The sequence below is a fragment of the Nycticebus coucang genome, chromosome 5, assembly GCF_027406575.1.
Source record: "Nycticebus coucang isolate mNycCou1 chromosome 5, mNycCou1.pri, whole genome shotgun sequence".
Taxonomy (NCBI): Eukaryota; Metazoa; Chordata; class Mammalia; order Primates; family Lorisidae; genus Nycticebus; species Nycticebus coucang.
Window position 1 is genome coordinate 29,681,621 of NC_069784.1, and position 13,151 is coordinate 29,694,771.

The following is a 13,151-nucleotide window of genomic DNA, read 5'->3' on the forward strand; positions in this document are numbered from 1 at the left end:
AAAAAAAAAAAAAAAAGAAAGAAAGAAATAGACTGTGTTTCTATATGGTAGTAGCTTGGGGAGGAAAAAACAAACAAACAAACAAAAAAAAACAAACCCAAACTACTGATACGTGTAACAAAGAAATCAGTCTCTGAAACCCAAAAGGCTACATACTATCTGTGTCCATTTATGTAGCATATCTACAAAGGTGAAACTCTAGGAACACAGAACAGATCAGTTGTTTCTAGGGGTTGGGTGCTGTAGGAAGGATTGATTATAAAGGGGAAGGAGGGAACTTTGGGGAGTCATAGAAACATTCTATACCTTGATGATGGTCAAGAAGTATGGTCATTACATGGCAGTATGCATTTGTCAAAACTCATAAAACTGCCAAAAATGGCAAATTTTATGGGCTGTAATTTATGCCATAATAATCTCATATTTTTTAAAATTAGGACCACTAGTGATGTCATGAATTAAGTTTCATGTCAGCCAAAAGGCAGTCAAAAATTTGGTTTGTCAGTTATTGAAATATTTTTCCAAGATTTGATTCTTTTAGTTACAAAAGAAAAATAAAAAAATACATTTGTTGAAAAATAGTCAAAAAATATAGGTTAAAATAGGACCTTTTACTCTTGGCCTATAAGACTGGTGAAGATTATGAAGAACAATTATTCTCCACTGTTAGAGAGGATATAAGGATAGGGAGCAAATCCAAAACATTGAGAGTATTCATCTTCTTTGTGCCAGCATTTCCACTAAGATGAATTTATCTTAAATTATTAATTGTGCTTACAAAGACATATATTTTAGGGATGTATACCTACTATTATTTATAACTGTGGAAAATTGAAAGTGGGAGCAATCGTCTATGATTAACAGATGTAACGATTAGGTAATGTGTAGGATTATAGCTTTTAATAATATAACTTTATAACATTATATAGCATAGTGATTATGAGTTTAAGTTCTAAAGTGATTTTCCATGAAAATTTGATTTCATATTATTTCAGAATACAGACCAGTTTCATGGCCTTGGCCGTGTTACTTAACCTCTCTGTGTCTCTTTTTCTGGAAAATGAAAATAAGATACAAATGACTTCTCTAAAAACTAAAATGCTATTTTAGTTTATGTGCAAAGTTCTCTGCTTCATTCCAGACATATATAAAGCTCTGACTGAACATTAGTTTTTTCTGTTAAGTTTATTATGATCACTATATCTATTGATCTGTAATCATAGCTATGATGCATTGCTGTGTGAAGAAAAACAATAAAAGGATATATAAGTTGTGTTACACACTAACCCATGCACGTTCATTGAATCTTGAAGCCCATTGTAAGAAAATGTTTCCAGTGGTTACTGTGATGGCAAGTGGATACTTCCTATTCATTTTTTTGTTTTGCTTATGCAGATTTTCAGAAACAATGTATTTATTAATTACTCATTAAAAAACAAATAATGATTGTTTTATAAGACTAGGAATTGGGTCACTGTTTAGTCTTTTTCCTAGTTTTAGTCAAATTAAATTTTACATTTTTTTCTATAAAATGTTTTCATAGGATTCTGGTACTGTGATTGTGTTCTTCAAAAATATCTTTAGGGTGGTCCACAATAAGCAAACAGATCTGAGAGAAGGGTGAGACGCATGGCTGTGAGCAGTTTCCCATGGATGACTAATCATGTATGCATTGGAAATGATTGTTCAATCTATCACTGTTTATTCTGTCCTTAACTAATGATTGAATGAATCACATAATTTAAAGATGCAGCCATCAACTCTATATTTATTCACACAAATGAGATGAGAAAGCTTCTAATTTATATTCAAAAGTAATTTACTGAAAATTTATTGAAAGTTTCTTTTATAAAAGCCTGTTAAATAACTGGGGAGGGAACAGGCTTTTATTATCCATGTAGTATATTATAATTAATAAATAGTGTAGAAAAATAAATACTGAATACATACAGGAGCGCAAATAGGAAAATGACATATAGGAAAGTAATAACAGAATGTGCTAGTATTAACTAAAATGTTGATGCCTGCTGAAAATTTTTAAGCTTCCATTTTCAATTCGTTCTTATAAAACAAAATTAAGTCTAATAAATGAGAACAGAGCACAGAATGTAAACATTGATTTACTTCAAAAAAAATTTTTTTTTTTTTTGTAAATCCTCAATGCTTAGATTAAGGAAAAATGCCTAATATATGAATATGTTTAGCTCCACTGTTTGAAAATCTAATCACCAGTAAGGTTGCTTTGACAAGGTCCTATGTAACATTTATATTACAGTTTGGCGGCTCTGTAAAAACAAAGGTTTGCATTACAGAAAAGCAACTGAATCTTAAATAGATTGCCAGAGTTATTCGCACACGACATTCTGAAACCTCAAAGGAATTTATTACAGGGAGCAGGGTAATGTATGATATAATCCTATTTGTCTTGGCAAAAAACCAAAGGATTGTTTGGCTGTTGCTAAGATACAAATCCATGCAGTATTTTATAGTATGATATTTTCTACCATGTGTTATGTATGAAATAGGCAATCTGTATGCACTTTCCAATCCATGAAACACTTATATAGGGGTGTATCAGTCTGAAATTAAAAAAAAAAACTCATTAAGGGTATTATTTTTTTTGCAGAAGGGGGCTGATTAATTTGTGTGAAGTATCCGCTATGTACCAAGAACTGTTAATTCCAACAATTATCCTACAGGGGAACCGTCATTGCATCAAATTTTCAGGTAAGGAGAGGAGGAGTGATTTGTTTAATGCCACCTAGTTATTATGGAGCTGAGCCAGGCTTCAAACACAGGATTTCCAACTTCAAAAGCTGAGCTCGCTGTCCACCCACTGCTCTGATTAAATTCTAATTTATGCTTCACCTTGACCCCTATAATAGTATAATCTGCCAAAGAGTCAATGTAAAGGTCAACGATTATGTTTCCTCAGGTTGCTGTGAGTTCTCTTACAATTTTCCTATCCATATAATCTTTCTTTTCAGTTGTCCTGGGAATTAAACGTGGTAATTTCCATCTATAAAAGCACATATTCATTATGATATTTCTGGATTTGGGGAACTGTCATCACTGCCTGCCACTTTTCTTCCACAGATGCTTCTGTTACAACCTGTGGCCTTTTACATTCTGAGCTTGGTTGGTTAGCACAGGCGGGTGAAGAACCCCTTACCCTAAACATAAAACTAGAATCTTATGAACTATTCCTATCTTTACTTTCCTTTTCTGATTGACAAGAGGGAATTCCCTTTGGTTCAATCAATTATGCCTGGGTTTATATGAAAACAAAATTACTTTCTCAGAAAGCATTTTCTACATCTAACTGTTCACTTTAGCTGTCAAAGTTTTCCCAAATCAGTCAGTGATTATAGTGGCCTATGGTGACTGCCTTAATAAAGACATGTGACTATTAATTCCCCTTGGATCTATTTGAAATATTCCATTTTCTACCAATTCCTATCCATTCTTAATTTGTTTTAAAATAATTTTGCTCCCTTGCCAGATAAGATGTCCCTTTTCTCAGATTTTCTGTATGGCATCAGTTAAAATTGGTGCTATGTACACTGTTTCCATGTGCTTACCTAGATGGCAGTCTCATCATCCTTTATGGGTCTTAGAATGAGAACAGGTGGGGTTGACAGAGAGGAAAGGACAAAAGAGCTCAGTGCTTTCCTGCTGGGATGAGAGGATCATCTTGGAAAGAATGCCAGTGCATATGTTACCCATTACTTATCAGCAAGAGAAATCTCTGAAGGAAGGCTAGGGAGATGCCATCAAAGGTGTCCAGCCTGTTTTCTTTTCTGCTGCACATTGGCATAAGAAGAGTTGTCTGGGCCCAGCGCCTGTATGTAGCACAGTGGTTGCAGAGCTGGCCACATACACCAAGGCTGGTGGGTTCGAACCCAGCCTGGGTCAGCTAGACAACAATGACAACTGCAACAAAAAATAGCCAGGTGGCGGGGCCTGTAGTCCCAGCTACTTGGGAGGTTGAGGCAAGAGAATTGCTTAAGCCCAGGAGTTTGAGGTTGCTGTGAGTTGTGACTCCACGGCACTCTACCAAGGGTGACATTGTGAGACTGTCTCTCAAAAATAAATAGATAAATAAAAGAGTTGTCTGATGAGCACAAAAAAGGTCTATGTATAATTTTCACTATATCCAACACCACAGATAAGCAAAACAGGCCTCAAATAATCTGCATGCGGCCCATGGGCTGCCAGTGGACCACCTGCGCATGAAGGTTCAGCATGTTCTTTGGGGTGAGGGAGAGGGACGGTTTCCTCAGTGATACCCTGGCTAGCAGCCCTTGTCTATTGTAAATCATGGGGATGGCTGGATAAGTTCTTGGAATTAGCACTGGAGTTAAACAGACTTCTCCAAGTGATCGTTGGTCAATCACAATGGCAAGACATGGCTCTATGGAGATCCAGTAAACATTACATGTATGCAGCATTCACTGGATTTCTATAATGATGTCCCATTTTTTTTGTTGTTGTTCAGTCTTACTTTCTGAACATGCCATTTCCTTCCGTAAGCTCTTTTAATGGCTCCCCATTTCTCACAGGGTGAGAATCATCTACCTGATACTGCATCTAGAGGGACAGAGACCGTTTCCCATGTATTGATCTCTCGGTTGTATTTGATCTCTGTGATTTGTCCACTCATGGACTTTGCCCACTTTTCAATATGGATGTTGTGTATGTTAGAGACCTCAACTCACTGATATGTGTGTGGTTTATAGTTTATACTTTGTGATGAGCCTTTTATAAACCATTTTAAATTATTCTTGGTAGACTTTATCTTTCAGAATGCTTGAACATTTTTTTAGTTGGCAATGCTAAGAATGAAGTAGTGATACCAAGCCCCTCTTCGTGAATTCTGGCAAATCTCATACATCTACACTTTTAGAAACTCCTCATCTGGGTATTATCCAGTATTTCTCTCTCATTTTGTTCTTTAACATGATTTTCTTTTGTTATAGCATATCTCGTTTTTAACAAAATTTATAATTTTTCACTGATTCTGATACTGCATTTTACAATAGTTAATTCTAATTAGAAGGTGATTGGTGGGTCCACACCTAGGGTGCATCTTGGAAGGGGGCAAGTGAAGTTTACTAAGTGTAGAGTGTAAGGGTTTGAACACAATAATTAAGAAAATGCCATGAAGGCTATGTTAACCAGTTCGGTGAAAATATTTCAGACTGTATATGGAACCAGCACATTGTACCTCATGATTACATTATTGTACACAGCTAAGATTTAATAAAAAATTAAATTAAATTTTAAAAAAGTATTATATTTCAATGGTTTCCATTCTTTCTGCTAAGTTTTATAGCATGGATTTCTTAATTTTATCTCTGGATATTGGTATATTACTGAGTAAAGATTTCTGGAAACTTTTCATGAGTAGTACAATTCTTGAATTCTTTTTTTTTTTTTTTTTGTAGAGACAGAGTCTCACTTTATGGCCCTCGGTAGGGTGCCGTGGCCTCACACAGCTCACAGCAACCTCCAACTCCTGGGCTTAAGCGATTCTCTTGCCTCAGCCTCCCGAGTAGCTGGGACTACAGGCGCCCGCCACAGCGCCCGGCTATTTTTTGGTTGCAGTTTGGCCGGGGCCAGGTTTGAACCTGCCACCCTCGGTATATGGGGCCGGCACCTTACCAACTGAGCCACAGGCGCCGCCCAATTCTTGAATTCTTTATGGTTATTTGAACACTTAAATGATCCTTTAGTTGAGAAGAGAATTATATGTCACAAATTTATTCCTTAAAAACTCTGAAGACATTACTTCATCTAGGATATATCTTGTATCTCATGCAGCTATTTTGCATCTCTCCTTTCACTTGTTTTCTTTAATTTCCTTGACTGTGGAAAGGAGATGCTGTCTGCAATAAATTTAATTAAATTTCTTACAGTTTATCTTTAAAAAAAAAACAAAAACTCGTGCATTATCTCTTGAAATATGTCTTTCCCTCTCATCTGCGTCAAGAAATCATTTTAAAGAATTTAAGTTCTCCTTTGATTATTCGTGCTTGCATCAAAATGGGTCAGTTCATTTTCCTGAAATGCCTAGGAGAGAATTCATCAACCATCTCTTAACTATTCTCATGAATAGTGAGGGGAGGCTCCACTTACATCTTGAGTGGAAGAGCTGGAAGACGTAGTTTTGCATCATCATATGGGTGTTTTACCAGCCTGGGTGAACTATGAGAAGAAGCTGAGACCAGGGGCATTTCCAGGAAGGTCACTTTGTTTCTACACCATTTCATTCATGCCTATTTTTGTTGAAACACGGGAAAGAATGCTGTTTTGTTTGGTCTAACTTCTACTCCAGGAGAATGGTGCAGTCTTTGAGGCAAATTTTGTTTAGTTTTATGAATGAATGTAACTATCCAGTTGTAGGGTACCCATTTGGTTTAGAAAAGTGTCCCTTTGTCTGACAGGAATGCCTATTAATGAGAAGCCTGATCTGAGGACAGCTTCTTGTCTGGGCTTCCTTTGGGTGACTATTTGCCTGTTTGCTAACTTGTTCCACAATGGTGTTGGTCCCAGGCGTTGCTCTAATGGGCTCCTCCCTCCCTCACATGCTGCTCCAGGCCCTGCTCTTCACTCTTTGAAATTCTGGGGAATTATGATTTAGCTCCTCCTCCAACTTAGCACTTCTTTAATAGCTAAGAAAGAATTTGATTGTTCTTTGGAAAATTCCCTCAAAATGAATGCATTTATAATGTATAAACATACATTTTAATATATAAGATTTTACTCCATCTAGTTTTCACTCTTGGTGACATTATTAAGATATTAATTCCTACATTATTCTCACTAATATCTTTAGGAGTCTAAAGATAATGAAATGTACCAGTATTGCCTCCATCTCCACTTTCTAGAAGGAGGGTCAGATGTTTGTTTCTTAGGCTCCTTCGGGTGCTAAATAGAGTCTTTGTGGTTTTGGAGACAACCTGAAGTCAGCAACATTGAAGCTTTGTTTGAAATCCATGGGCCCCCAAAGGCCGAGTCAGAAAAGTATGAGTTGGAGAGGAAGGAGTGATATGACCTACAAAGAGACTGGGCTCCCTGGGTCCTTTGGTGGGTGGGAACTTTGCGGATCCTGTGTGTGAGAGGCACCTGCCCACAACTCATGTGCAGTGTCACAGGCCCATGTGACTTGAAGTGGGGATGGCCGTAGGTACCAGGGAAAGCTGGACCCTGAGCATGAGGGTGTGGTAGCTACCACCGAGAGTCCCACGCCCAATTTGGTAGAGAAAAATGAACCAGACACTTTCAGAAAGATCATGTGAGTCATAAGAAAGGAGCACAGGAATTTAGATTATCCTGTGGGAATTTATCCAAGGGACTTGGGTCAATCTGAACATAGGACTTGTCAATTACATGAGAAGCATTGGAACCACTTTAGAAAACAGCTTAAGAAAAAGCATTTTTTAAAATTGTAATTTTTAGTTACAAAATTAATCATGATAGTATAGTATTTCATTATAGAAAGAAAGAAGAGAGGGAGAAAAAAAGCAAAAAGCAAAGGAAGGAAGAATGTATTAGGAATACAGATAAAGTCATGGACCCCATGTCAGCCTTTTTAGGTTTAAGCATTTCTCTGACTTGTCTCTCTCTCTCTCTCTCACCCACATGCTCCTTTCCCTTTCTAGGCTACTAAAGCTAAATATCTTATGTGGTATTTGCATAACTGGTTTATTATACATATGCTTATGCATTTTATATGTGTATATAAAGTTTTTTTCCTAAAAATGTTACACTCTGTTGAAACAATCTCCACATCTTGTTTACCTCGTCTATTTTGACTGTTAAATGATAACAGTAATTATTGTGGCAATTATGTAGGGGTCTCCCAGGTGCCGGACTCTATCCTAAATGCTTTACTATTAGCTTATTGAACTCATAATGGTCAATTTAGGAAAGAAAAAACTAGTCAGCTGCACTGGAGAGAGTTGCCTAAGGTCAAAACCATCCAGAATTCCCAGCCAGTCTACTCCAGAACTTGTGAGCAGAGCCCCACACTAACAGGTAGCGGAGCCCAGTGCACGAATGTGCCGTAATTGACTTAATAATTCACTACTGATGTACGTGTGGGATTTTCAGGATTTGATACGACAAACAGCCAATGTTTATAGACAATAGGACAAAAGAATTTAGTGGACATTGGGATACGATGGGCCAGTTTCCACAGATGACTAATTCTTTTCAAAAACCAAATGTAATGTATGTTCAAATGTACTTAGCTTTCACAAAAATCATGACTTTTCCCCATAAACGATGGTAATTAACCATATGACAAACTCCCTGTAATTAAGGGATAAATTGCTGGCATAAAAATAAAGAATGCTTGCATGCTATAATTATTCTGTAGCTTATAGTTTATCAAACATGTACTTTGAACAGAAAAGGTTATATAAGCACATAACTTCTAAAAGAAATCCCCTATCTTTTCCACACAAAAGTGACAGCCAAAAATGAAGCTACAATATTGGGTGTGCCTGTATCCCTTACTCTCTTTGGGGGGCCAGCTTTTAGGATCTAACGTCCCTCTCCAACTGTCAATTATGAAAATCAATGTACTGCAAAGGATTTTTCATGTACTTGTTTACCAATAGGAACTATGATGAAAACACTACAGCAAACCCTCACTTAACTTCACTGATAGGCTCTTGAAAACTGTGACTTGACGCAAAACAGCATGTAACAAAACCAATTTTACCATTGGCTAAATGTAAACAAGAGTTAAGATCCCACTGAATATTTCTGGTCAAAAAAATATCACCAAACTTCTAAATAAAGAACCAACACTTTAAATAAACAGTGAAATAAATGTGAATACACATACATTTAAGAAGAATGAAAAACAACAACAACAACAAAAATGTAAGTAAAATGATTTACCCAATTGTTAGAGTTCAGAGTTGTGGGTACCAAAACCTATCCCAGGAGCTCAGGGCACGAGGCAAGCACCAAGTCTGGCCAGAACAGCACGCATCATGGGACTACGTGTGGCCAATTTGCCTCACATTAGGGGCTTTGGGATGTGGGAAGAAACTGGAGTACCCCAAGAAAACCTACCCAGACCCAGGAGAAATGCAAACTCCACACAGACAGTGGCCCTGGCTGGAAATCTTTTTCTTTTCTCATCAATGTTGGATGGAACATGTCAAATGAAAAGATGAAACAATGTTACTCAAGGACTGTATATTTTCTCAAACACTCCTTATAAAAAGGAAAGAAAGCTCTTCCAGGCTTCCCGCAAGTGGCGGCCTCCCGCAAGTGGCGGCCTCCCTCCCTTTCTGGCTGATGAGCACAGATACATGTCCTCTGAGTTCCGGAAGGAAGCCTGAGATGGATTCCCACCACCCAGCCGCCCCGTCTGCCTGCGGCTTGTGTGAGTTCTGAGGAGTGGGCAAACAGCAGGCACTGTCAGGGAACAGGAAGAGAAAGACAAGAGGATGCTGGAGCGCCGCAGGGTGTGGTGCCAAGGCCCTGTGGTGAGCATGGGAGAACGAATTAAGGTTATTCCCTTGAATTAAGTTATTCCCTAACTACAGAGAAAAAGCAAAGCACAATAATTTGTCATAAACAGCAACAAAAAAAGATGAGTAAAGAAGTTGAAAAACACTCAAGTCTAGCCATTGCTAGATTCCAGTGGGGTAGTTCTGCTTTTATCAACTAATATTTTAACATGGTTAATAAAAATGAACTATCACAAAATCAACAACAGGAATTTTTAAATCATTTAATATATGTAGAGAATGCTGTAATCGCACATAAGAATATTTGTGGCAGAGCTAGGAAGAACCCTCATTTAAATAAACATGTTACAAAACAGAAGATGGTGATTATTAGTAAAGGTAATTTCAGAGGCATATAGAATGAAAAAGGACTCTAATTGTTAGCATGACTGTATAGTTCATACATGTTTGTCATCTCTTTCTAAATTCCACTGCTTTCTGTATTTATTGAGCTAAACATGATCTAATTTTGTACATATTATTCAATTTTTAAAACATTTTCTCACATAGGTATGAAAAACATTACACTGTATATTTTTTCTCTGCTGCTGATCAATGATGTAGACTTACTTAACCCTTTGGAAGTTCATTTTTCTTAACTGGAAAATGGGGAGATTTATTCTAATAGGAGATGAGCTAAGCCACTGTAGAAAAGAATTAAAATAATCCAATGGCTTAGAGGACAAAGTAGTTCATTTCTTTCTTAGATCCCGCTAGAGTGGGTACATGAACTCTGCTCCACGAGCTGACTAAAACTGTACTTTGTAGAACCTGGATGTGTTTTGATAGAATTTATATAAACCATCAGCACACAACTTCACATATACTGATGGTCATTAAATGCTAGCCATTATTAGTATTTGTAACATTATTATTATTTTGTACCTCTATCCTTAGCTGAATGCTTGAATTCCCTTCAAAGTATCATAGAGAAGTCATTATTTTGTTATTCTGGAATTCCTATAGTGAAAGGAAATTTCATCTCTCTTATGGGTGCCATTCCATTTTCAGAAAGATTTTTCTTCTTTCTAGACGTTATTTGTCTTTTTATACCCACTTTCCTTCTTTTGTTATAATTGTGATCTCTGACCTGCTCCAGAGCAAACCTCTTCTCTCTTATATAACAGTCCTTGGGATACTTGTGGAAAGCTATTGCTTCTTTCCTCAGTCTTCTTTTTCTCTAGACTCATCTTTTTTTATTCTTCCAAAAGTCCCCCCTAATTATGACATTGAGTCAAGATACATCCATTTGCTCACTTAGCAAATATTTATTGAATGCTAACTATTCCATCACTGCCCACTTTAGTAGTGTGTTGTCAAGGTCAGTACACAGTATTCCAAGTTCCTCTGACCAGAACTTGAATCCTATTACAAAAAAGTTTCTTTTAATTCTAGTTAATTATTAATTGTTTCTTATTGCAGTCTCTCAAAAGAGTTTTTATTCTTTCATTGCATATATTATCTCTCACAAATTCACACCATGTGAATAACTGATAGGCAGGAAACTGAACTCTTCCTCTAAGATGTCAATCAAAATGTGGAAATGAACAGGTCTCTAGTAACCTTCTGAGCAATCATTTTTACCCGCATTTTACAAATACGCGCATTTTACAAATACCCACATTAACATTCAGGAAATGTTATTCTATCTGGACAAAAGTGTAAAGCAAAGTTTTGGTCAGGTTTCTTTGCTCACTGCCACACTCAAGAAGGCCTCAACCTGCCAGGCAAAGTGCTGCCTGGTCTGGCTACCTTCAGCCCAGCCTCACCCTTGGAACAGCATGGCAGGTGTTTTCCTGTTGTCAGAACTGTCTGCATTGAGGCTGGGCGTGGTGGCTCACGCCTGTAATCCCAACACTCACGTGAGCCCAGCAGTTTGGCCCTGGGTTGCTGTGAGCTAGGCTAACATTATCACTCTAGCCTGGGCAACAGAGTGAGACTCTATCTCAAAATAAATAAATAAATTAAATAAAATAAAAATAACTTTTTAACTTTGAGATTCAGCTAATATTTATCGAGCCCTGATTTTGTGTCAGGCATTGTACTAGGACCTAATCCTTTTCTCATAGAAAGGGAGCATGGAAGAAATGGAATGTATTTTGTGAAAAATGCATAGATTCTCAGCAAAACTACCTTCTTATTTTTCCCACATGTGAGACCAGTGCACAATGTTAGTTATTTAAAATCTACAGCAAAGTACCAAATGGATTCCTTGTGAGCTTTCAAAAGAGGGATACAAAGAAACACTGTAAATGTGATATGCATTTTCGTAAGATGATCTGTTCAGTGACTAAATTCTTGCTAAATACCACATTCAAACCTAAGGTTTAAGTAAATTAACAGAGACTGTCAGATGCTCTCCCTATATACACACAGAAATAATTACTCACTGGCTCTAGATAATCCCAGTTTAGAATTTGAATTGTGAATCACCTGTGCAGATGTTACCTTTTCCAAAGGACTTTCTACCCGAGGAATGCCGATCATTGGTGTCTGTGCCAGATTATCCGTGTGTACGTGCTCGTTTTCTGGTTGTCTTCCTTTGAAATTGTTTACCACGCATACGACCTAAAATTGTGGAAAACAAGTGAAGTTAAATCAAAACTATCTTCCCTATGACACTATCATCACCGTTTTGAGGAGCTTAATAAATCTAAACATGGAATTGAGTAGTAAAGTTACTTAAATGTTACTTACATAACTTTATATCCATTTTATCTTGTATAAATTTGAATAGCTAATCCAGTGGAGTTATGTTCAAGAAAATTCTCCCATTACTATGTAGCTCAATTAATAATGACAGTTTTATTATTCCAACATTTTCATTGCATTATAGTCAATGCTCATATCAATCCAAAAATAACCCCGTAACCTTATAAAAATTCAAAGCAAGCTAACCTTTCCCTAATGTGGCTAACCTACAACTTAATTTAAATGCTAATTATTTTCTGTTGCTTCAATATCATTGCATTCATAATAAACCTTCTACAACTGGCACTCTCTAATTTAGTGGCATCCCTTTAATTCACCGAGTTTGTCTTCTATTATTGTGTTCCATAGATACTTGGCATTTCAACAACCGCTTAGTGGGGCTGTTACTGAAATAGAAGACCCTTTATAGAAAATAAACTGACCCTTGTTTCAATTGATAATATCCCCTAGGAGACAGGATTTGAACTCAACCAGAGATTCTCATACCTTAGTGTGCATAAAAATTAAGTTGCTGTTAAGAAATGCACGTTCCTAAGCCCTCCCCTAAAGATTCTGATTTAGTCAATGAAGAACAAGGGTTAGGAGTTAAGCATTGGAGAAGCTTGCGATTCTATTGCATAGTATTTTAAGAAATCATGAGTTCCACAAACCGGTAAAATTATTTTCTATATTGACTAGTGGTATTTTTATTTTATTTATTTATTTTTTTTGAGACAGAGTCTCACTTTGTCACCCTTGGTGGAGTACCGTGGCCTCAAAGCTCACAGCAACCTCAAAATCCTGGGCTTAAGCAGTTCTTTTGCCCCAGCCTCTCAAATCGCTGGGACTACAGCTCACCACAATGTCTGGCATTTTTTTTTTTTTTTTTTTAAGAGATGAAGTCTCGCTCTGGCTCAGGCTGGTCTC

At 37.0% G+C, this 13,151-nt stretch overlaps 1 protein-coding gene across 2 annotated transcripts in view; it reads right to left on the minus strand.

The window, feature by feature from the left end:
* PLPPR5 (phospholipid phosphatase related 5) overlaps nucleotides 1-13,151 on the minus strand; it is a 141,030-nt gene that overhangs the window by 12,826 nt on the left and 115,053 nt on the right. Inside the window, exon 5 of one of the 2 annotated variants that reach the window (XM_053592667.1) lies at nucleotides 11,967-12,101. In XM_053592667.1, coding sequence (XP_053448642.1) covers nucleotides 11,967-12,101 — 135 coding nt within the window. The remainder of the gene's footprint in view (nucleotides 1-11,966; nucleotides 12,102-13,151) is intronic. The other variant, XM_053592668.1, reaches the window with a different exon arrangement.